Source organism: Bradysia coprophila (genome assembly GCF_014529535.1).
Source record: "Bradysia coprophila strain Holo2 chromosome X unlocalized genomic scaffold, BU_Bcop_v1 contig_12, whole genome shotgun sequence".
NCBI classification, from domain to species: Eukaryota; Metazoa; Arthropoda; class Insecta; order Diptera; family Sciaridae; genus Bradysia; species Bradysia coprophila.
Window position 1 is genome coordinate 5527750 of NW_023503293.1, and position 24932 is coordinate 5552681.

The following is a 24932-nucleotide window of genomic DNA, read 5'->3' on the forward strand; positions in this document are numbered from 1 at the left end:
ACAATAATTTCAATTAACCCAGAAAAATGTTAACGACTCTACCGCGTTTTACTTCACAAAAAAAATGTTTTAAAACTTCTCCTATTTCATTCTTCTATTTTAAGCATTTCTTCGTAACAGTACAGCACATTTGTTTTACGTGTTTTTTTCCTCTCCTCTTTTACTCATGCTTTCTTTCGCAACAACGATTTTCCAGAAACTATTTTCTATTTGAGTAGCAAGAACGTAACTTTGCAATTTCTTTTACAAAAACGTTAAAACTTTTCTTGATATAAAAAATGCTTAAACTCGATTTTTTACAGATAGTTTGAAATGTTTATTATTATTATCCTTTCGAAATAGACGATTGCGCTGTCCACCATATCACTCTTCATATTACGCTATTGCCATATTATTGAATCGTAATATTTTCATTTTTTACAGCCAATTATTGCGAAACCAAGAGGTACAGTTCTAATCTAATTGAACCCATCTCCTCCACCATCTATTGTAACCCCGATTATATAACAGGACATGACCACCCCAAACTACACGACATCAGAAATTTCTATTTTTCGTTGAAAAAAAAAAAAAAAAACAGCGCAACCTGATTATCCGTTCATCTGTAATACCTATAACCAGAACAGTACATTTTCTGGTAATCATTCTATTTTCAACATTTTCAATCGAAAATCAAAAATTGAACTTTTCTCTCTGTGTCCTCTCTATGTCGTAACGTAGCCATGAAAATGTTAATAGCTTTTTTATGTAATTTATTCTTTCGACGATATTATACATATATATCTTCACGGCCTTTGTTTGTGTGTTTGGAACGACCATCATTTTTCTACTGAGAGATTTTTCATTCGTAATTCTCTAATAAATTATTTTCCCCGATAGCTCAACTGGATTATGGTAGAGCCGAAATTGATTTTATCTCGTGAACAGCATATTTTGATTGACTTATTATCACATTTACATTTTCAAATTAAGTTGCTTGGCAGGGGTCAGAATCAGAATAACTTTGGAATAACAATCAAGGATGCACGTACAACGTGTTTAATAAAACCCCATATATTCACTTCGATACGCAAGCCTGTATCGGTGTACTGGGCCTATTTTCGTGAAATTGATTGTTGAAAATTATCGAAACTAAGAATTTCAACTCTTTAAATTCTCGAAATTCTTTAAAATGCTGGTAATTCTAAAATTCAGGAACTTACAACAATTTCTTTGAATTCTCGAAACGAGAAATTCTCAAAAGAAGCACTGATGTCCTATCAGTCTAAGTAAAAGAAACAAGAAGTCTGCTTTGATGTTTTTTTATTTTTACTGAAGGAATGTAACCAAGGGCAAGTAAGCCAGGCAGACCTCATTTTTGAGAATTTTAATTTTAAAAAATTCTGACAAATTTGTGAAAATTGTGTTTGGAATTTTTCGGATTTTTTTCTGAATTGAAATTCTCGAAAATTAGCCCTGAAGCCTGGAAATCATTAAATTAGTGTGCCATAAAGTTTTACCACTCTAAAATCCGAATTAACTACGACTATTCAAATGTTTCCCGTTTAATCGCAATAATATTGCCTCCGGATATCGCAGAAAGTTTTGACATATCTTTTCCACTTTTCCAGATGTGTTATCGATTCAATACTGGACCGAGAAATATTATTTTATGCTCCGGCATTCCGAAAGCATAAACTTTGTCCATGTAACTGAACCAGGTAAACAGTAAGTTAACCTATGCTGTCACAGTTATATCTCCAAAACAAATATAATAAAAAAACACTTCCATTGTACGGTCTTAATATAACACAGGACCATTTCGCAGAGACGAGGTACATAAATTCAGCACACACACAAAAAAAAACCGTCATTTGCGTTTTATGGTTCAACTTAGTACATTTTTTATAATGCCTCATGGCATACTTTTTATAGTATAATGCCCCATAAAACACTGGAAGCAGTTTCACGACATGTATTTCTTTAAATTCCCAAACGTCACAAACACTACCGCATCAACCAAAAACTTCTATTTAGGATAAGGAGAATTATCAATTTAGTTCTTTTTGTTTGGTCCCTGTTATACCTATTTGGTGTGGATATGAGTCTGAGTAGGAAAGGAACAACATTCTATGACGCACATGTAGTTTTTCTCCTAGCCGAACGATGATAATTTAAACGTTCGAAACGAAATATTTTTGATTTATCGATTATTTTTTTCCATACAAAGTAAACAGTTAGTCGCATGCCCATCAACCATTTGTTCAAATTTCACTGCCTTAATGTAATTGGAAAGAATTTGGGAATTTATGTATATTATACGGACGGACGGAAATCAATGCAGCTGATTTTGAGAAACTAGACCGAAAAGACTCATAAATAAAAATTTGGAGTAAAATATGCAATTTAATTAAGTACACAGGCATCGTTTCCTCGCCGAAGAATGTGAATAATTTGAAAAAGTGTTACGTGTGCGCTGTATCATTATATATTGTATATAGATAGAGATGCAATAGACGAGAAAAAAAAACCTTAGTCATTTATTAGATTTATCATTGCCTTTCTGGTATTATTTTACAATTGAAAAAGATGTCGATTTTGTACTTTATTGAATGTGAATGAACGTGCTCTTCATTTTTATACATTACGCTATCCGATGGAAACGGCAACGTGTGGTGAATATATTTTTGAGAATATTTACGATACGGATTTTGCTTATAAATTTTTTTTTCTCTCCACCCGAAAATGCATAAATATGGACCGCAACTGTGCGATCGTAATATAAATATATAACTTTATGATAAGCTATTTTATATAGATGGATAGGTGGGTAGATAGATAGGCGAGCGGTTTTGCGGGTGTACGTTACGTATTTGGGATACAAATCCAGTTCGAAGTGTATGGAAAAATAAATTTTATTTTTACATTTTTATGGCCATTACAATAATGTTAAGCGTCGTCACTGTGTATGGCTGGTTTTCACCCAGTAGAGTGATTGTAACTTTTTACAATAGTTGATGTATACCGGAACCGCACAGTAAAAAGTTTGAAACTGTATTCCGACTGGTGCATTTAATACAAAAAAAAGTTTCAACCATTTTTAATGGACGGTTCTACACTATCGTCGAAAATAGAAGTCGCTGCATATCTATATAAAGCCGACGAGAGACTGATGAGAGAACAAAAACAGAATCCAATTTGATAATTTCATCAGTACAATAATGACTTGATGTTAAGCAAGGTGAAAAACATCGAAATGAGATCCAACGAACAAAGTAAAAGTCTGCGCTCAAGTATGTGCAAATGGTTTCATTAACATCAACAACAGCATGCAGATTCGTCACATTTTCTCGGTTGCTTGGTAAATAATTTAATAGAAGAGATACAAAATCCGTGCATAATAGATTTCTTTTATATGTCTGTCCGGATTAAAATAAAAAAAAAACTTGGCATCCAATTGAGTGAATATGATTCCTTTTTTATCATTCCGTCTCGGATTCACATTCACACTCCCCATTTTTTTTCTGACAGATTTAAAACAGTTAACTCGTTATATTGCAGAACGTAATTTAGTGAGCAGTAAATGCAAATGAAAAACTTTGAGAAAGTGTCCTGCGTCTTCTTTCCCACATTTCACAAAGAGAATCCCGTTTCACTGCAATGCACAACATGTACCCTACAGACAAAATCATTTTGAATGGAAGATGAGTTATCGCTCTTTTTTTCCTTCTTTCTTGCGGTTGCCCTATTAAGTGTGTTATATTGTACTTTTGTAATGTGTATCACCAGTGGCAACGCTGTGATTTAAATTGTCACACCCTACGTGATGAATGTAAATCAAAAGCGTATGCATCGTTGATTTTCACATATTATAGAACGCATAAAAGCTTTTGCATTGTTTCACATCCAGAAACGTAACTTTATTTCGATCGTTGTCGTGTAAGAGATGTGCGTCGACCATGTTTTAACTGGACCGATGATTGTTGTTTTTTGCGTAATTGCTAATCATTTTCGAAAAATTAGTTTAAAATCTTACTGGTAGAGAGACTCATAGTTTGCTTGGTGAGAATTGACAGGTAGCATGTGACACAGAAACATGACAGTTTGTAGCTTTTGTCATTCTCATTGAACGATACAAGAAAGGAGAATCACGGCACGGCAATCATGCTAAAAATAAAGTTTCCATTTCTGCTTCCGTCTCGATTTATGCCACTTTTGATTGCTTCTTTATAATTCACTAGAATTGTTCATGTGTAAGATGGTATAATGTATTCACAACAAGTCAAGAACTATTTTTTGTGCACATATTTTCCCGAATTTTCCTGCGTTTTTATTTTTCCCGAAATATTTTTTAGGATAATATGGGAAAATCCAGGAAAATGTACGAGAATTTTAGAAAATATATGGGAAAAAGTTTTCCCAAAAATAGTTCCTCGTACCATAGTACAACACAGTCACCATGGCCTGATGCCAATATTTATTTGTTTAACCGAGTGATTAATGTTTTCTTTTTCAACATTTTTCTCAATAAAACAAACGAAAGTATTATTTATCTCGCCTGAGATGAGGAAATGATATGTCTGAACTTCATTTTAATACAAAACGTCGAAACTTAATCTACTCCCAGATCGAAACATTATTCGAATGTCTTACACTAGCAAGAGGCGTACGTAACAATGAAAAAACGCGAAGTATTTTTCAAAATTAATCATTCCGCACCCTCGCGACCATTCGCGAAATCCAGTCAATCGCAATCGAAATAAAATTCGATCGACACACATCGCTACCATATGCCTAGTTTCTTTTCCACTTTCATCTTGAGATGAAGTACATATTTGATTGAAGTGAAAAAGAATAACAAATGAAAGTAGTATGATGCTAAAAAAGAAAATGACTGTATCAACACACAGCACGAAGAAAAAAAAAATTAGAATTCAAAGAAGAAAAAAGTAGAATAGCAAAAGAAGAAGAAGAAGACGAGAAAAATTGTGAGAAAAAGCATTATGTGTGTCTTGTTGTTATATCTAAAAAAAGCGATGAAAAGCGAAGGAGAAAAAAAAATTGTTTGTGCAGATTATGTATTCGATATAGTATTTATTTACTATTGATTTCGAGAGTAGACTCATCTTATCACATATGATGAAATGAAATTGGGTTACCATTGCTACTATTGACATCTCATATATCCATTACATTATAAGAAGTTTTCGTTTCAATTCCTTTTATCAATTTTGTTTATATTGGCTTTTGTGTGTTCTTTAATACGCAACGACGATACACACATCTATATCTATCTACATATACTGGATTTGTCGTACTTAAAGAGTATTGTGTATTATATAGGCAAACAGAATCTCAACGATAAGCACCGCAACAACAACAAACGACAAAAAATCTAACTCCAATCTTCGAAGCTTGGCATCAAATTGCAAAGCATTGGGGCAATATTTTCTTTTAAATAAAATCAACCTAAATGGAGGCAACAGATGCGATTATTGTTTCCGTCGGTTTATTAAAAACGGGTATCGTGTTAGTGTTTTTTTTTCGAGTAATACGATTCTTCCTTCGTCTTATTTTTAGAAAAAAAAGAAGAATCTTCGAATAGACGAATCATGCTCTTAGTAAATGTGCTTGATGTAATTATAAATGTAAGAGCTATTTGTGTATAATACGGAAGTTTTGTTGTTGTTGGAAAAACAGCATTACCACTTGATGCTTTACGTGTAATTTGAGTAGAATGGTCTATAATGTTGTTTTATTACTCGAATCGAATCTCATATTTCGACAAATTCTTTCTTATTGAATTGATTAAATATTAGATGAGCGCACTAAGTGTTAGCAATGACATCGAGTCATAAAGCTTAGGAGTTAGGTGTAAATGACTTCCTATATTTTTCACACCTGTTTGACCGCCGTTCACCTTAAAAATTTCTCTTTAAAGACAATGGAATGTGAGACATGAGATTTATTATTTTTACATATTGAAGATCCGTATTTAATGGCGGTTTCTTCTGCTCTGAACGGCGATAGATTTCGCTATATCAATGCTTCAGTTACCAGTATACACACATACACACTCCGCTCTATATGCAGTAATGTGTGTTAGCGAAAGTAAATATGTATCCCGACATGATAACACATTGTCAATAATTTGATTTATGTAAGTTAAAAACGAAATTGTAAGCTTTGAAAATTTGGGAACTGAATACAAAACGAATTTATCGGTGAAAGTTCAATGATGCGTACAAATATATTTAATCATAAATACACCTTTGACTTCCTATGAAAAAAAAATTGTACAACGAATTTATCTAGTGATTTATGAATCCATAAAATAGGAGTTCGTGTTACAAAGTGTAACATCATGTTGGCACGGTTCCAGAAAAAATATTTACGACCTCGATTTTTTTTTCCTTGTGTTTATTGCTCATTCAATCCCATTGTCTACCACCGAAAAGAAAATGTGTTTTCTTTAATAGGACCTTTTTTTACCATTCCCACATAACCTCGTGCAACACACAAGTAACAAAAAAAAACAATTCCGATTGTTCGTTCCAGTATTGTTCATACAATGCGACATTTATACAAGTACTGCTTAAGACACGAAGACGATTCAAACAGTATCTAATACAATAACACTAGCCACTATATGCTCTCTATACGCATATGTCGAACATGCGATAAGACGGGTGTTGGAAAGGAAAATGAAAAAAAAAAACTTTTCCAATAGACCGGTCGGTTGTGTACCAAACATACTTGTATATACAATTGTACCACCTTCTTACATTATGTATCGTATCATAGTTTTAAAAACAAATCTACGAATTTTCCTTTCCCAGAGTAAATACACCAGCTCAATGTATCCTTAACGAAAAATATGTCTCTATTACCTCCAGGTGTGTTTGATTGATTTATATTACATAAAGGGAAATACCTTTAAGCTTTCAATCAACAGTTTAGGAAAACAAATTGACATTTCAGTTCAATAATGTTTTCGATATGTATACACACACACACACAAACACACTGAAATGGCACACATATTGTACGTATGGATGGATACACACTCGTTATGCTATGCTTTTGAACACTACTTGTTAATTATTGAGCTTGCTTTCTCGGGCATTTCGTTCTTATTCGTTCACTGACATGTTTACTAAATTGTTCACCGATATACGTTTATCTTAAGGACATAAACATACTTTTCTCTTTATCGAATTGATTGATTCTTATTATCCACATGGAATTACCTTGTTAATTTGATGATTGAATAATATTAGTTTTAGTAAATGAACATTTTTTTCTCGTCGTATTTTATTACGTTCGTTGAGGGTGTCGGCAATTCGAGACGGAGGGTTTTCTGAACTTTTATTAAATTTAAAATCTGCAAAATGTTTTTTGTTTTATTTGAGAATGTACCACCAAGAGTTTCTGAATCGATACACAAATAGAAATCATGGACCTAGACCCAAATCTTTTAGAAATTAACAGTACGCGACCGAATCTTCTTTGGAATTTAAATATAATCCCTCAGGAATTACTTTCATTACACATCGAAATTAGATTTTTTTTCGATGTGTCGACATCTACTACATATAGGGGGGCACTTATTTCATTCATCTGAAACGTGAAATGTTTGAATGTTGTGTAGACAATTTGTCATCTACGTGAGAGATTTGAACCCGGGACCTACAGTAAGCCAGCCGTGTCCCGAAACAAATCGAAAGTAAACTCACAGGCACGCAAAATTCTGATCTCAAATATGTATCTGTGTGCGAAAATCCGGTTGACGACTGAACTGCAGTCTCAAATTGATTATGCAACGTGAAACTAATTGTTTTCCTTTCCTGTATACATTGCACAATTATTAATTGGCATTTCATCTGAAAGAAATTCCAAAGCACGACGCAAGGAATTACGCAATCATTTCAAAATGAAATATCAAACCATCATCGACAACAACGATCCGAGCGAGTTCAAAGTATTTTCATAAGTTTCAATTCATTTAATTATATTCAGTTCACAAACGCATGGTTAATCAACATAGCAATGATTATTTGCTGTGAATTCTGTTGTGAATATTCCAATTACATTTCCCATTTTGATATTTATGTGAAAATTCGATTTCCTGTTAAATTAAATTTTAATCGAATAACTTTGCAAAGGCGGAAACACCAGCGAAAACATCAATACAACGCATAGATCTGTTCAAATATATTTCATAAGGTAGACGGGGGGAGAGCAAAAAAAAAAAATGTGAAAAAGAGTGTCGTTTCTGACAATTTTTCTTTTACGTTTTCCTTCGCCGTACCTCTTTCCACTTGAATTACGTATACAATACACATTTCATAATCCTTTCACAATCATTAAACCCTATCCATATTCATGTCATCTGCTTTTTTTTAATAATGTCTTTAATCCAATTTTACCTTTTTTTCGCCGTTGTCATCTTCACCTTTTCTGTGTACATTCAACAAACGTTCGTCCATAGCATTACATACAGTTAGGTACTTATGCCGTTTCATAATCCACAAAAGAAAAATTCAAGGAGAAAATGGGTGGTATGAATCACGGCATAAATCACAATTCATCACACTGAATATTCATTTTTTTTCTTCTTCCTTCCATGAAATACTAGAGAAGTAATTTAAGTGAAAAAAAAATGATTGTAAAAAGGATACATTCTGAGGGAACCAGATTTGTCGCCGATTGCCAAGAGTTTCTGTACAGGATCATATGCAAGCGCTGTTGGAGAATGAGGAAATCCATGCCGGAAAGTCTGTAACAAAGAATAGAATTTTTTTTAGAATTTTCACGTATAGAATGAGGTTTGTTGCGATGAGATACGTAATAAGCAGTGAAAAAATGTGTGTAACATGTAGCTGAATTACTGTGATATCTTTGCACAAGAGAAAATATATATAATGTAGGGATGTGTTGATTATATTTTGATTGTTGGGTGTTTGTAAGGTGCGGAAGAAATACAATATTTTCCTAGCTGCCTCTTTTTCTTTAATCCACGCATACATCTTTTATAAAATGAGAATACGGTATCACATTACACATTACCGTACACATATAGATAGACATAATATAAACCGTTGACAGATAGAGGATGTTTTCGATATTAAAGTAAATTATATCTTAAATCTGGTATCGTTCACGAATTTTGTACAAACAAAATTTTCTTCCTCCATTTTATTTACTCGAAATTGATGACGATTTTTTTTGCGTTGCTCTCACGTCTTTTTCTTCCGAGAGATTAAGGTAATTTGGTAGTCATTTCGAAATAATGTTGTGGAATATATTTATTCATGAGTTTGACATTTTACATAATTGATACTGTTTTTGATTATAAACGAAAAAAATATTTATTTTTTTTCTAAACTAATTTCTTGCTTTGTAAACGAATTACTCTACAAGGGAAAAAAATTGACTGGAGGATGGTAATTGATCGAAACGGCTATCGGATTGACCTAAATCAGGGACTATTTTTGGTAAAACATTTTCCTAAAAATATTTGTGGGAAAAATACTGGAAAATTTGAGAAAACATGGAAAAATTATTTTCCTAAAAGTAGTCACTGCATTGAATTAATCCGCTGAAGTATTTTAGTCTAGGAGTAAGGAATATTTTAAGGGGATTGATTTTCCGAAAATTCACTAAATTTTTCCGTCTATTTTTATCTGTTTCTCTAAAATAACAACCAATTTACGCAGACGGAACAGTCTTGGGTGCTATTGAAAGGACCGGACGACGAGAAAAAAATACTATGTCCACCACCACAACCCACTTAAAAAAAATCAATTTTTACTACTATGCAAACCGACACAAAATAGGTTTACTGGTTATTTGTTTTTTTATGTTTTTGAGTCAAATCGATTACATTCGGATGGTATTTGAGAGAAACAAGAATTCAGTATTTTTATGCAATTTTTGGGACATCAAAACATAATATTGGAATTTAGCAAGGTTGACTACCAGTCTAGTACCACTCAAAGACTATAATTTAGTTAAAACCAATAAGGGAGGTACAAAAAGATTTTTTTTCCATTTTTTTCACATTTTCTTGAGGAATTCGGAAAATAAAAGGACCCGTGTTTTTGTCTTTCTTGATTCGAGCAATAGTACCCTCTATAGGGCACTTTATACTTCCCATGTAAATGACGATTACAACAACAATTTGTATGGCGGGTGTGATCGGGTGTGAAAATTTTTTCAACTTCAACCAGTGATAATTTTTCGAATTTTGATTTTTTCGAGAAAAGAAAAAACACGGGTCTCTTTATTTTCCGAGTTCTTCAAGAAAATCAACTAAAAAGTATATGCGGTACCTCCCTTATTGAAAGTTGCGTTGATGTTAAATTTTGTTAGTCATCTGTTCCCAGTGGGAATTTCCCAATCTAAACAAATAGTACAGTTCATGTTCTATTTTGCTTACTTCTCTCATTTCTCCATATAAGTTGGAGAAATAAGAAATATATAGACGGTACTTCTAAATGCGCATAGCGCAATTGAACGTTGAAATTAATGAAGTAAAAGATTTTGCATCAATCACAAGAAAGTTTCTTAAACAAGGAAAGAGTAGGAGATTTATTTATTATTTAAAACGCTACCAACGAAAGTTACAGGAGACGTCTGTGCAATTCATACGGTTTTACCACTAGTATTGCATGTAACCATTTCACCCGTATAAACAAACACTTTTGTTTGTAAAACAGCTGAAGCAAATACATCCACGTCTAAGTTGCACTGACGTGCCCTGTAATATTTCTTTTTAAGAAAAAAATCAAAAAAAAAATCTTTCGACAAGAGCAACAGCGATTTTTAAGCGCTTCACTTCACTAATCATAATAATAAGATTTTTGCTTGAAAGTATGTTAATGATGTACGGCATTCAATGTGCTTGAGCAGTGATTTACTAACATCGGTCCTAGTGTTGATATTGTTTTCCCACTGCGATATTGCCGCCAGACCCGATAATAATTAGCCATCAAATCGGGAACCGATTTTAATTTTGGCACGAAACAGACAAGTCATCATTTTTTATCGGAAAATGGATCGTGATTGACTTATTATTTTTTTGTGGTGTGTTGTACACCTAATGTCCGCTTTAACCAAAGTTTAATGTCCCGAAATTTATTTCGTAGTTTGGCACATTGATTTTTAAAACTAATTAAGGGGTGTCAATTTTTCGACGTTTTTTTTTGGTGAAAAGTACCATGATTAATGCGAGCGTAATGACAATTAAAAATTGTTATTATCTTGTAATTAATCCAAAATTGATGATGCCACAATGAAAATATGTTCTATACATTCGACTGATATAAATGCTTGATTGGCGACGTTTGGCAGGCATTTCCCAAAGGGAATCGAAAATCAATTTTTGTTTTAAATACATTGAAGCTTTTTTGTTAATGGCCAACATAACATTATGTGTGATGCTGTTTAAGCTAACCGTAACGATAAAGGGCGCATCTATATGAAATTGAAATTAGTAAATTTGCCAAGTATACATACGGCAACTCCGAATAATGTTTTTCGTTTTAAATGTGGATATAATCTACTGTTACGAGCTGACTCGACTGCAAAAACTTCATCACCTTGAAGTTTTTCATGATGAAGTTAATGCGGCGGCATCTTTGTTTAAAGTAAACATATACATAGGACACAAAGGCGACATTCAACGTTTTCAGAAATGAATTTCAATGAACCGAGAGCATAAATACACAGTTTAATTTATATTAAATGAACCGCAACGTTTTTTTTTTCATTCCACAGAAAATCTTCCCTTCATCATCACATTCATATGTGTGCCTTGGCATTTCATTTATCGCTTGCAAAAAACCTATTCAAATATGTACATTTAATTTAAAACACTCGTTAATTGTATGTGTATGTCTGTGTGGTGTAGTACCATCGCACGTCTCTTCATCGCACATTCAAACAATGCACATATTTACCCATTTATATAATCCATTCTGATATATCAAGGCATATTATTTTGTACAATAAATGTGGGAAATGGAGGAACCATAATTTCAACGGATAATGCGGATGAAGGGTTTTTCTTTTTGCAAGTCTATTTGGCTTATTGTGTATTTTGTTTAAAATAGCATAATTACGAACGTGACTAAATATTTTCGCTAGAGTCTTATCGTAATGGAAATCTTTTTAAATAATTTTTTTCTTTCTTTTATTGTTTGACTTTCGAACGGATGCTGAGTATGTTAAATTGTACACCCCATATACACACACCAGATTATATGTAAACGGGTTTAAATGGGAGAAAAGTCGACACAAAACAAGCACCGTTATTATTATCACACTTCGTGAAGTTGATGATTTCGTCGGATCGCTCGCAACTGCATCTTTTAGCATCATAACTTCAAGTCAGTTGAAGTAGGATTAGTATTTACGTTAATGGGCGGAAATGATTAGAAGAATAAGGGAAACGAATGCAGAAAAGATCTGATTTGTCACATAAAAAGAATTACAGCCTGGGACAGTCAAAAAAGTGCATTTTTATTCTATACGTGTTTCATCGATTTCAGCTGTTTTGCCATTGTAATTTGTATTGTTTGTATTGTATTGTATTGTTTGTATTGTTTGCTGGACTCCGTAATATGTGGCCTGTCGCTCGTTCCTTGCCGTTGAAGACGCGTGAGCTCCTTGTTAAGTCCTTGTTGTTGCCACATCTCACGTATTGCTGCCCAGTGCTGGGTCAGCTTTCTGCTAGCTCGAAGAAGGTTTTTGAGAAGTCGTTCAATGCTTGTGTTCGGTTTGTTTACAACATTGGTCGCTATGAGTCAGTTTCGGGCCACGCTGCTCGGCTGCTAGGGAATGACTTGTTTGTGTATTTCGATTATTTGTCATCGACGTTTTTGCATAAGGTCATAATTTCGAAGCATCCTGGTTATGTGTACGATAACCTCAGTTTTGGAGCGTCGAGTAGGACTCGCAACCTGATTTTGCCGCGAAATGATAGAGATGTTGTGAACGGGTCTCTCTTCGTTCGGGGTGTCGCCAAGTATAACGCTCTGCCGGCTGTAGTGAAGAGTAAACTTTCGGTAACTGGCTTTTAACGTGTTTGTAAGGCTCATCTAGGGCTCATAAGCAACTAGTGTCTTGCAGTCAATATGTCATTTCTTTCAGTTTTCATCCTGTTCATCTTTTCATTTCATGTTTCAGCTACTCACACTACCAGATCGATCGATGCGTTGTTAGATGTACGGCCATGAAGCTTTTTCTTTTTTTCTTTTTTTGTCAGTGTCTATAGACACTATACTGTTCACTAATAATTATTCTTCGATTCTTTTCGATGCATTAATTGTTTAAAGGAAGAATGATTTGTTTGTAAATATTTTTTTTTTCTTATTATTTACTTTACTTGGATTTTTGTTTTTCATTCGGACGATTTCTTCTCTTAAACGCAATCATCTACAAATTTTCGCTATTTTTTGTATCGCGTTGTTTTTGTTTCGCGTATAATATGTAATTTTATAAGGTAGATCACCTTACACATATTTTGTTATTAATAAATCAATCAAAATGTTAAAACAGCTGAAATCGATAAACACGAAAATCATAAAAATACACTTTTTTGACTGTCCTTGGCTGTAGAGAAGCAATATGTTTAAAAATACAAATGAGACTTCTACAAATCAAGTTCGTCTTTTTGACAAAAGTGCCTTATGTCACGAACTTTCTCTGCGTATGGCTAAGCCTATATGACAAGGTTTAAATAACGATTGTTGAAGAGTCTTCATAACATCGTTCAGCCAGCAGTTGTATAAAATTTCATTCAATCGAGAGAAAAAAACAACAAACATTGGCTAAATATAATAAGGACATAAAAGCAGCCACTGACAGTCGTGTATATATTTCCTAAATTCTAATTAATTTTTATTATTTTAGTAATTACATTAACTGCGAGCATTACGATAAAAAAAAACCGTACACGTATTACAGATAACATTTTCCATAACATTACATCAAAATCTCGTAGACAATGTATACACGTCCTATATGTGTGTACCTAAACGTACGATTTGCATTATAACGTACATAAAGCATTAATACCAATAAACGTTCCACCATTTTCCATTTTGTTTCTACTTTTATAACAAATGCTTTTACAATGTTGTGTAATGTGGAAGCTTTTGGGATAATTAGAACGCATTTGTGGAAGTTGCGGTAAACGAGTTTTATGTTTTGTGCGCTTTTTTTCTCCTGCCTTCTACTGATTCTAGAACATGAACATGAGCTAATTATTAATTATTTTAAATGGCTTCATTTTAATAAAATGCTACATCTACTATGGATAAGCGAATTGTTGCAATTTTCCAGTTGATATGATGCTGGCGTTTAGTTCCACCTGTTCGAACCGAAGCCCGGATACAATGTAAAAGAGAATCGTTTGTAGAAACAGGCTGCGTACAGCATCGATATTGATGTTTTCTTTTAAAAAGAATAATCCACGCGCTTAATGGAGTTCTTTTTGTGCTAATGTACATTGGAATTATTGAAAAGCATTAGTTTTTGCTACAGCTGTAACAGCGTACCAATCCTTGTACTACTTTTATATTTCCACAATAGTGATAGATACTCAACAGAGATAAAGCTTTCGCCAAAAACACATTAATCGAGGGGCAAAATTTTCTAAAAGAAAATCCCTAAAGGATTTTCTAGGATTCGAAAGGACATTTTCTTGTCAATTTCAAAGGATTTTCACATATTTTCACAAGATCATTGATCATTGATTATCAAGGATTTTCTTTGATCTTCAAGGATATTCTTAAAATTCAAAGGATATTTTGATCATTTTTCAACGATTTTGAGGATTTTCTTAACAAAGGATTTTCTTTTGAGTGCAAGATGATTTTTTTATTGTCATTTTATATTCGAAATTAATGAAGTGCGAGACCTCCATATGGTTACACCTGTACATGTGTGGTGCTTGATTCGACCATAGAGACATCAAATATGTCGTTGGTCCTGTTAGGGATATTGAAAGGAAGATGAAAGGAGTCAAGTTTTTAAAATTAAATGACACTAATGATAATGCTCGAAACATGAAAAGTACGGTTTTCAATGCATGTGAATTTGATTTTCCGTTTTACCTGTTATAAACAGGTATCATATGATACTATCACTGTATTGCCTATTATGCCAATGAAAAGTTATAAATGATGTCGTATTTCTCTCTTGATCCCCTTCCCATTGCGTTCTTTTCGTTCCCTATACTTTTAATATGGATTGACCCTGGAATGGGACGTTGTCATTTGAAGGCATCATTTATGAAAGGTTTTCATTAATGACACCTTCAACCTCCGGCCTCAGTGAGTGAATATAGTCACTTCGTTGTGAATTATTAACAGGTCAGTGGAGCTCAATTTTATCCAGCCGAATGGCTACGTTACTATTTTGCTATCATTTTTCCATTAGTTTTTCAATTTTTTCTTTTTATCTTCGTTCAGATATTTCATAAAAGTTTCGTCAGTAAAATGTCTTCATAAAGTCGAGTTATACGCGTTCGCCGTTCGAAGACGTTAAGTAATAATAATTAACCTTATATTTTTCACTCCATTAGGAATTTAACACTTTACAACCAGCAATTACTATATAAATATACGGATTTTATGCCGCCATAACTCCTTGAAATATAATGCAATTATATTTGCTTATATTTACTGACATCAGATAAGAAAATTTTGCGATGTGTGTGCCTCATACACAGCACACCACTTACGTTTAATTATTAATAAATTGTGTACAATGGTTCCGATATATATTTTTCATTATAAATTTTCATCGCCTCATATTTTATGCGCCATCTAATCCCATATACGATGGAAATAAGGTATAACGGAACCCCATCCATATCTTCATCATTTCACTTACACATAAAATAGGGCCAAGGTGCCACGTAAATCCCATATTGTATACATATACTAGTTGAAACATCCTTCTCATAATGAATATTACGTCATCCTTTAGCAGTTCCGGATTCGATTCTGGGTATTATATTTCAAAAGATGCGTTCATTTGTGTGTGTGTGTGTGTGTGTGTAATGGACGATTCAGTTAGATATTATTAAATGTTCGATATATTGGCTCTGATATTGTTACATTTACGGGAGAACGTTCGAACGTTTGATCGACCATCCGATGGGAATCCATAAAATATACAACACATCGTTTTCCAATAAGTACTTCACGATTTACGAGATTCGTGTGTTGTGTACCTTTTCAGCTTCAGTTAAACGAAAATACAACCATTGAATGTGTACACAGTTCACATTTCTAAGTTAATTGGTTATAAATTGATAAGGAGTATACTTCGACTACTCTTGTGAAAATAACTGCTACATGGTTTGATTATAGATTTTATTAAAAAAAACCATAATACGACGGGCAGGAGGGTTGTTCGACTATATTAGCCTTTTATATAATTCAGTTTTGTGTCAGGGATTTGTAATAGGAAATGAAGGAAATTTTAAATTACTTTAAGATGGGATTCAAAATGTTCATATTCAGGGAATTTGATTAGATTATCATGATGAAGGAATTTTTTTTTTCTTCGTCCTAATATCACAGAAATATTAAGATTAAGGAGAGTTTTTCATCTGCGAAGGGTAAATTTTCCAGAAAATTTATATTATCAACCGGTCGTGTATAGCTTGTTTACTAGAAAACATAAAAATTGACTTCTTCAGATGAAAATAAAAAAAAAAGAAAAGAAAAATTGGGGAAATTGGTTAAGCATCATGTATAGTCATTAATTTTGATATCCGATTTTTGTGAAGGCTAAGTTAATTCTATTGATGAAAAAAAAAATCATTTATCTGGCTGATCTAGCTGGTTTAGTAATTCGACGATAAAGACGTCGACTCCGTAATTTAATTCATTTTTTTGGCTCTGACGTTAAATTTGAAATATAAAAGGAATCGGAAAGATTACGTGATTAGAAAAGCTCAGCAACCGGATTGATTTAAGGGTGAAAAATGTGTATAGACCAATTTATGGTCGAGTAGACATCCCAAGCATAATAAGACGCATTTTTCAATAAATAAGATGTCAAAAGAAAATAAAATTCTTCACACAGCTCAGTCGGTTGTCTATTAATTCAGATTTCGGTTTTTATTTAAAAAAAAAAAGGCCAAGTTAATCGTCTATTTCAACGAAATGACATGTTTCCCATAAAATCAAGAACATACATACATCAAGCATGTATCATATTCAGTAAAAGTTTACTTACTGTGACGATTTTTGACTAAGAAACTATTGTGGCGACAGAGCGACGATATCTTCTCAAATAAAATTTAGTTCCCATCAGGTCAATCATATAAATGAATGCAGTTTAGAATGTGAGAGGGCACTGTCAAGAACTCTTTTACATTTGATTAGGTAAATGGAGCAAAGGGTCGTGCAACATTACGGATTTTATGAAAAATTAACTTTCATTCATTAAGCTCTGATCCGTTTAGACTTACGATGTTTTTTGGTACTATGATTTGAAACGGAGCTACATCAATAAAATTTCATTTTTCATATAATTCACCAATGCGATAAGTCCCATTTCTTCATTTAACGTTCTAACTCTAATTCGATTTTTAATGGTGAGAATTTCGAACACGAAAAACGTTCATCAGACTATGCTATATTTCAGTCAACTTAGGTTATAAGTGATCGGCGATTACCAGACAGTTTAGCTTCCAAATGCCATTTTCGATTTCCTATTGTTAACTGTTTTCAAAGAATCACTTTGAACATTTGCATTGCAAAGCTGTTCTCGCGAAAGTTTTGGAATATGAAAATGAAAAATGTGCAAAACCGCGAAAATGGTACAGACAACACACATCAAATACAATGAAGTCTGAATGCATACCGAAAGCGCAGAAGGATTTACCCATTGCATCCCTTGTATAATTATCCAAAATGTTAATTCATTTATCTATTCCTACCCAGTGATTCAAGCGAATAGTTTTTTTTTTCCTGACTGTCTGTTCTGACAAGACTTTTGTTCGGTCTAACTAAAAGGAATATTCATCACGAATCTGAGTATGATTTTAACTAAAAGAAATATACGCCATTGTAATGTGTATAGAGGACTGTGAAAACATTCGTGTGGAAAAATATACGAAGGTGAATCCTTTGTTCAAATTGTACGTTTCTGTTTGTGAAACTTTTTTTTCATCCCGAATCAAGAGAGAGAAAAAAAAACTGTAATCTGCAGAGGAAAAACGGTATTTATTTTGTATATCATTTCAACATACACACAACCCCACGTATTGAATAAATCCTCGTCCGATTGTACTTTTGATCCTAAATTAATTGTCATTAACTTCAAAAATTGGCAAGAACGTAAAATATTGAAATCCAGTGAGACCTGTTCCGAAAAGAGTAAATCTAATAAATTCAAAGGTCTAAAAATTTATTCCAAACAGCAACAGCAACAACAACAGCCATAAGTGTCATAAGTTATCATAAAAATTTATCGAAATAAATTGCCATACCTTCTGACACCTTGTACACAAATAAATTCTGAATGTTGACTCGTTGAGTTGAACACCATAACAGCCCATATTTATCATATTTTTGTTCAACTGCCACATGGGGCGAGAGAGTCAAAGCGCTAGAAATGTCATCGAAAGTATATACCGTTCTAACACACCCAACCGCACAACCCGAAATTTCTACTTCTATTTACCATCAATACAATGCAAAGCCATTTTCACCGACTTCACTTATAAATCATAAAACTGTGTATGGACTTTCTACGATGGTTTTAAATGTATATTTTCGCATGACATAAAATATTTACTTGGCATTCGACAACAAAAAAAGGAAAGTTTTTGTGTTTGCCTCGAAAATAGATTCCTTTTCATCCCATAGGATAAACTTAATATTTTGTTTTGTATATGTTGATGTGTTCGGATCGTTCGGCTACATAATATATTCCATTTCAAAAGTATATAATGACGGTTCTTCCTTACATCCATTCATAGAATATTTACAGCATAAATACCACAATATTCTCTGGGGATACAAGAGAATGAGAACCGATTTTCCTATTCTTATTACGTTTTTTTCCCTTTGTGACCTTTGACCACGTGTCGTTATGGTGTATCGGGACACGATCTACGAATAGTTTACTTTACTTTATACTGGCTTGTCTTTATCGTGCTGAGTAGTCTAAATAATATTTTCATAAATATCTTGATGAGATTGCTCAAACTAGCTTATGGCCGTAACACGATAAATTCTCAATTTGCAAAGACCATTGGTATGTCGTCTTTCAGTTGACCGAAATGCGAGATGCGACTCGAAAAGTTTTAGAACAAATTTATGATTCACCTCCCCGAATACGTGTAAATTTTACTTCTAGTGAAATAGAACTTCTAGTGAGTTATACCAAAAATGATTGATCCACAGTAAATGTGGTAAGAACACACTCTCATCTACAAAATTTTAAACTCCAGTCATCATACACATAAACGGAACAGTTGCCTTAAAATCATTTCTTTAATTTGACACAATGATTTTAGTTTTTCTTCTTCAGTGCAATAAAGGCGCATCTGGTTGTGTCATTACAATATACTCAACAAAAATTGCAGACAAACATTGGCTGCTTGTAGATATTTAAATGGATTCGGACGATGTAATCGTTGGGAAATGAACACGTTACGTAGGTAACTAAAATAAATGTTTTAGAAAACAACAAAAATTGTCTATCTCGTTTCTTGTTCCTAAGATGGTCGATTTGTTTAATTTTGTTACAGTTCTTACCATAAAGCACTTAGGTAATTGCAATTAAATGCAACGTTGTATTAAACTGGCAACGAACTGTGAAAAACATTCAGAAAACAGCATAATGGTCAATTGTTTTTAATTTATTTTAAATGACCGAACAAATAGACAAATGTTGACGAGAGTATTACCTGAATTAGACCACGGCCATTGGATATACAATGAAAACCATTAATTAAATCCAAAGTATTTATAAAAGTACTGTGAATGAGCGAATCACAAAGGAGTACGGTGACATTTTCTCTTCGGGAAAGCTTTTGCGATTTCTACGTCTGCAGAATCTACTCTTAGTACTGTTTCAATACTAGCTTAATTAAGAACATTCTATTAATTAAATGATGTCCAAACAAAGGGGACAAAGGGGATTAATTAAAACAGGAAGATTTAACTCCAACAATTTACAGATTGTACGTCATTAATGGACAATTTCATTTCGAAAAGAACTGGTCTACGAAAACAGAAAGAAACTTTTTTTATTGACCAGAAACGCTTCAGTTTACAGTACAATAACATAATTGAATAAAATCGCCCAGCGATAGAAACGGCCTGCACGATATTATAACACTTCAGTTACTAGGTAGCTGTAACAAGCCGTGCAGAGTGTTGTTTAATATAAAATATGGATGTATGAATACACATTCGGAATCGTGTTCAACCTTTTTTTATTACTTGAGATATTTTTCCGTTTGAGTTAAAAATGTTCATGCTACATAATAAACTCTTGTTTGTACGCTCAATTTGCTTGTTCTACAAAATATTAAAATTGAATCCACTTATTTATGCTTAAATATATATATATATATATATATATATATATATATATATATATACAAGAGAGAAGAATGGTAAAATACGAAAAGGAAGAAAAAAAAACTGATACATTTTACGTACGTACGTAATACCATTTCACCGTATGAATCCCATATATAATATTTTGTCATATATACATATGTGTGATACGACTGGGATATGGGAGCATAATATGAAATCTTGGATTTGCCAAACAACATTTCCTAGTCGAAAAACAACACAGAACTGCGAAATTTCTACACTCATACACACAGAAAGAGAGAGAAAATGTGTGTTTCACTTTTGATATATTAAAGCCATTTTATGGTAGATTTGATAATAAACTTCGGATATTGTTATGTTTTGACTAGTACAGTATAAAGAAAACATCCAGTATTTTACTCGAGAAAAATATATAAATTTTTATGCTTTATGAAGTTCAAAATGCAAATATCATGGATATGGGTGTTGTAAGGTTAATGGAACGACTAATATTATGATTATACGAAAGGGTAAAATGTTACATTTAATAGAACCATGTTTTTCGGAGTCGTATTACCGTTTATAGCAATGATAACGGTGAAAAATTAATTTGTTTTTCTCTGTGAACCTTTGAATTTTGTGATGAAATCAGCGAAATTTCTATAGAATAACTTCGACTACGTCTGCTGCCTAAAAATTTCTTTTCCATTCCTTCCGACAATTTTAAATGTTTGCCATTGTTTGCTAAATTAATAATTCGCAGGCCTCAATCTTTTTTGTGCGCTCATTGAAATAACATTTATTCAGAAAACAAAATCAATGAGAAACTTGATACTCCTTCCCAGTATCATGCGGTTTCCCATGAACCCATACGGTATAACTACTGTTCCATCTGTGAAACGATCATGTACAATTTTACATAATATTCCGTAAACCCGTAAGTGTAATACATTTGACATTGGGGGTCGCATTTCGTATACGCGATTTTCGAATAAGAAACATTTCAATTTCCTTTACGCAAACAAATTCATAATAATCATTACAATTCCAATTTTCATAGCGTAACTCAAACAAAATGTTAATATAGAAAATAAATAAATAAACAAACAATCATCATCATTCCACATTATTACATCAACATAGAAAATTTTCATGAAATTGATGACAGAAAATATTATGAAGTTTTCTGCAGTATAATACCGATACATGATGTTCTGTTGGGAATAATTCCCATTGGGTACAATTGCTTAGTATTATTTTCCTCCCAGTTCCATGTATATTTTATTGTTTATTTGAAGGACGAAAAGCTTTTTCGTTTTAACTTTTAACGACACACGGCAGTCGAGAGTAGTTCAAGTAGTGCATAGTAGACGGGAGGTGGTATGGTAAAATGTGGTTTTTTTGCACTTACAACCACATGCATTTCGGTAGTCGCAATTGCTGAAGAAACAATGCCAGCGAAAGTTTATTGAAACAAATCCAAATTGAAAATGAAAATGAATTATTTATTGTTTAGCTTTTTCGTTGCAGGAAATGGAGAACTATCGAATAACGTTATAGAACGGGGAGCTGTGGAAACCTTTAGAAGAATGATTTTAGTTTACACTTACGAAGGTACACTATTAGATTTAGCTGCAACATAAACAAGGGGTTCATTGGTAAAAGGTCATGCAGCAGAAAGAGTTTAGTAGTCGAGAGTGACATTGTGTTTTTCTTTGTTTTACTCAGATTCGATTTAAATCATTGGCATTCTTGCAATGAATCGTAGAAATTGCGATTTTAACTTACATTTATTAGTAGATGTAAAACTTAAACATTACAAGTTGACACTGCATATGACCAGTTAAATACAGAAACGAGACGTGTTACATTAGCGAATTATAAGAAAAATGTAAATTTCATTGATTTAGTTTCGTTTTAAGGATAGGTTTTCTAGTTTACAACAAAAAACCACATTGTGAAGCCACAGCTAAATGAATGAAATATCATTTTTCTTATAATTCGCTTATAATTCGTTTCTGTCTTTCGCTATTCATTTTGAATCCAATTTCACATTTCTATTTTTTCATGATTTTGAATTGTGCAAAGTGAAATTGCATTTTTTTTAGTAATCCTAGTAAATTCTGGACAATCCGATAATCATCCCATTTTTGATGGCCACTTTGCATCATATTTAAAAATCAAAATACAAATGCAGTGTACATTGTAGGTATTTTACTCAAATAAATATTTTCATTTTTTACGAAAGGGGATTTTTTCTCTTTCAAAAAAGAGAACGGCCAAAATGAAAGTGAAACTGTAATCCTTTTGTCTCTAACAGTACACAATATGGCTCTTATTACATTTCATATCCTTTTGCATTACAAAAAATGCAAACAACCTGTTGTATAATTGAAAAATCCATTTCAACGTCAAACAACTTAAGCATTTTCTTTGGAAGTTTTTTTTTGTTCCTTCTTCTTCGTTTTATTTGTACCTTCTGGATATTTTAGAGTACACAAACGACTTCAAAAGAAAATTTTCGGGGCAAAACAATGTAAAGTGATATGAGTGTACTTTATACTCTGCATGGAATAATCATTTTACTTGTAACAAGAAGAAGGGAACGTGTATATTCAAATTGGATACAACGAAAATAAAAATCTGGATGAGAAGTTTTTCTTTCCCTTTTTATAAAAGAAAAGAAAAAAGTTGCCTCTGGATGTACGTACGTCATACTATTAATTCGTAAATGTTGAGGTAAACAGAGAAAATGTTTCTGGTATAATTGAATAAACAAATTTCTATCAACTGAGTGACGAAAAGTAGACACTAGGACACTAAATGAATAAATTGTTACACTGAGGCCGCATAGGTCTAACATTAATCACTCGATTACATAATGGTATTTATTAATTGTCGAATAGAGTAAAAATTATACACTTTCGATGCCCTCTGTTCTGTTGCATACAACGTTGTTCCTGTTACTGTTTGATGTAATTGTAATTGAAGTCGCTGCACATTGCGAACAATGCACAACTATAAAGATTTGTGCTGAACATGATGTTGCGCCAAGTAATCAAAGGTATTCACTCATTTTTTTTTGTGTTCAGCCTAAACCCCATCTCGTTAGAATCGACAGTCTTTACTTGAATTTAAAAAAAAAACAGACTTCAAAAGCATAGTGTTCATTATCACACAGAAACTCATTTGAAAATCATTTCGTGTTCCTTTGACGTTGTACACTCTCTTTGTGTTCGTTTCACATCCATTTGAAACGAGACACTGGTACACGAGCATTTTCAATGTCGTACATGAAATTGTAAAAGCATTTCCACATTTATAAAAGGTAATGGTTCTGTCATCATACTCCAGATATAGTGTTATGTTCTCCCTTATTTTTAAAGGAATTCTGCTTTGGTGCACTGTTTATTATCTGTAATTTTTGGCATTCTCTGTACTTGCATCGAATGTATACGAAATGCTTGTGAGGTAGATGTTTCATTCATATTCCACAAAGTTAACATGAAGTTCGTTCTATGGGAACCTATGTCTACTACAGTATAATATTCACCCATGTCTCTTGAACATATAACATTTATAACGATTTCAGGATTACAAACGTTGATATTACACTACATACGTGCGAGTACGGAAAATCATCCAATAACGATGACATTGTATATTGTGCATTCCACATACCATTACACTACACAAGAACTTGAAGAATTGCGTACAAATTATTGTTTTATTGGAAAATGTATTCGGCTGTTACAAAGAAATTATTTGGCCCTTTGATGATGATAAATTAAATAACATCAGAAATGCCTTTGATTTCCCTCTCATTTTGAGTCAGAAAAACGGTGGCATTTTGAGTTTTTGTTACATGTACATTTCAAAAAACAAAAACATTCCTTACCTCCGGCGTAAAGGATACATTTACATATTTTTCAGAACATATTTGTGGAACTTTGATAAGTTGAAACCGAAAATATAAAAAAAAATTATTTCATTTGGAAAAAATGATTTTTTTTTGTTTAAGTGTTCCGAAAATTTTTGTTCACAACAAAAATGACTGGGAAAAAAAGCTAATGGTATGAACGAATGAAATTAAATTTCGTCCAAATTCCAAAGAGAAAACATTATTAAGTCGCAAATTAGATATAAATTGCTGCTGATCACAAAGAAACGAGCTCAAACATCAATAAGAAATTACTTTCCATAATATCTTTTCATGACAAAGGAAAATTTATATTTTTCCAAAGAAATCCAATAGTTTTTCTGTCATAAAAAAGCGTTGAATTATGGAGGTTATCGTACGTTTAAATCTGCTTTATTGAACGTTCAAATATACTTTATGACAGTTTTAAGCGAAAAAAGCTGGATGCCCGT

General features: G+C 32.8%; 1 protein-coding gene across 7 annotated transcripts in view; it reads right to left on the reverse strand.

Moving 5' to 3' along the window:
- LOC119067288 (syntaxin-binding protein 5) overlaps positions 1-24932 on the reverse strand; it is a 225354-nt gene that overhangs the window by 102233 nt on the left and 98189 nt on the right. For all 7 annotated transcript variants that reach the window (XM_037170175.1, XM_037170173.1, XM_037170176.1 and 4 more), the window contains one exon: positions 8661-8758. In XM_037170175.1, the coding sequence (XP_037026070.1) occupies positions 8661-8758 (98 nt within the window). The remainder of the gene's footprint in view (positions 1-8660; positions 8759-24932) is intronic.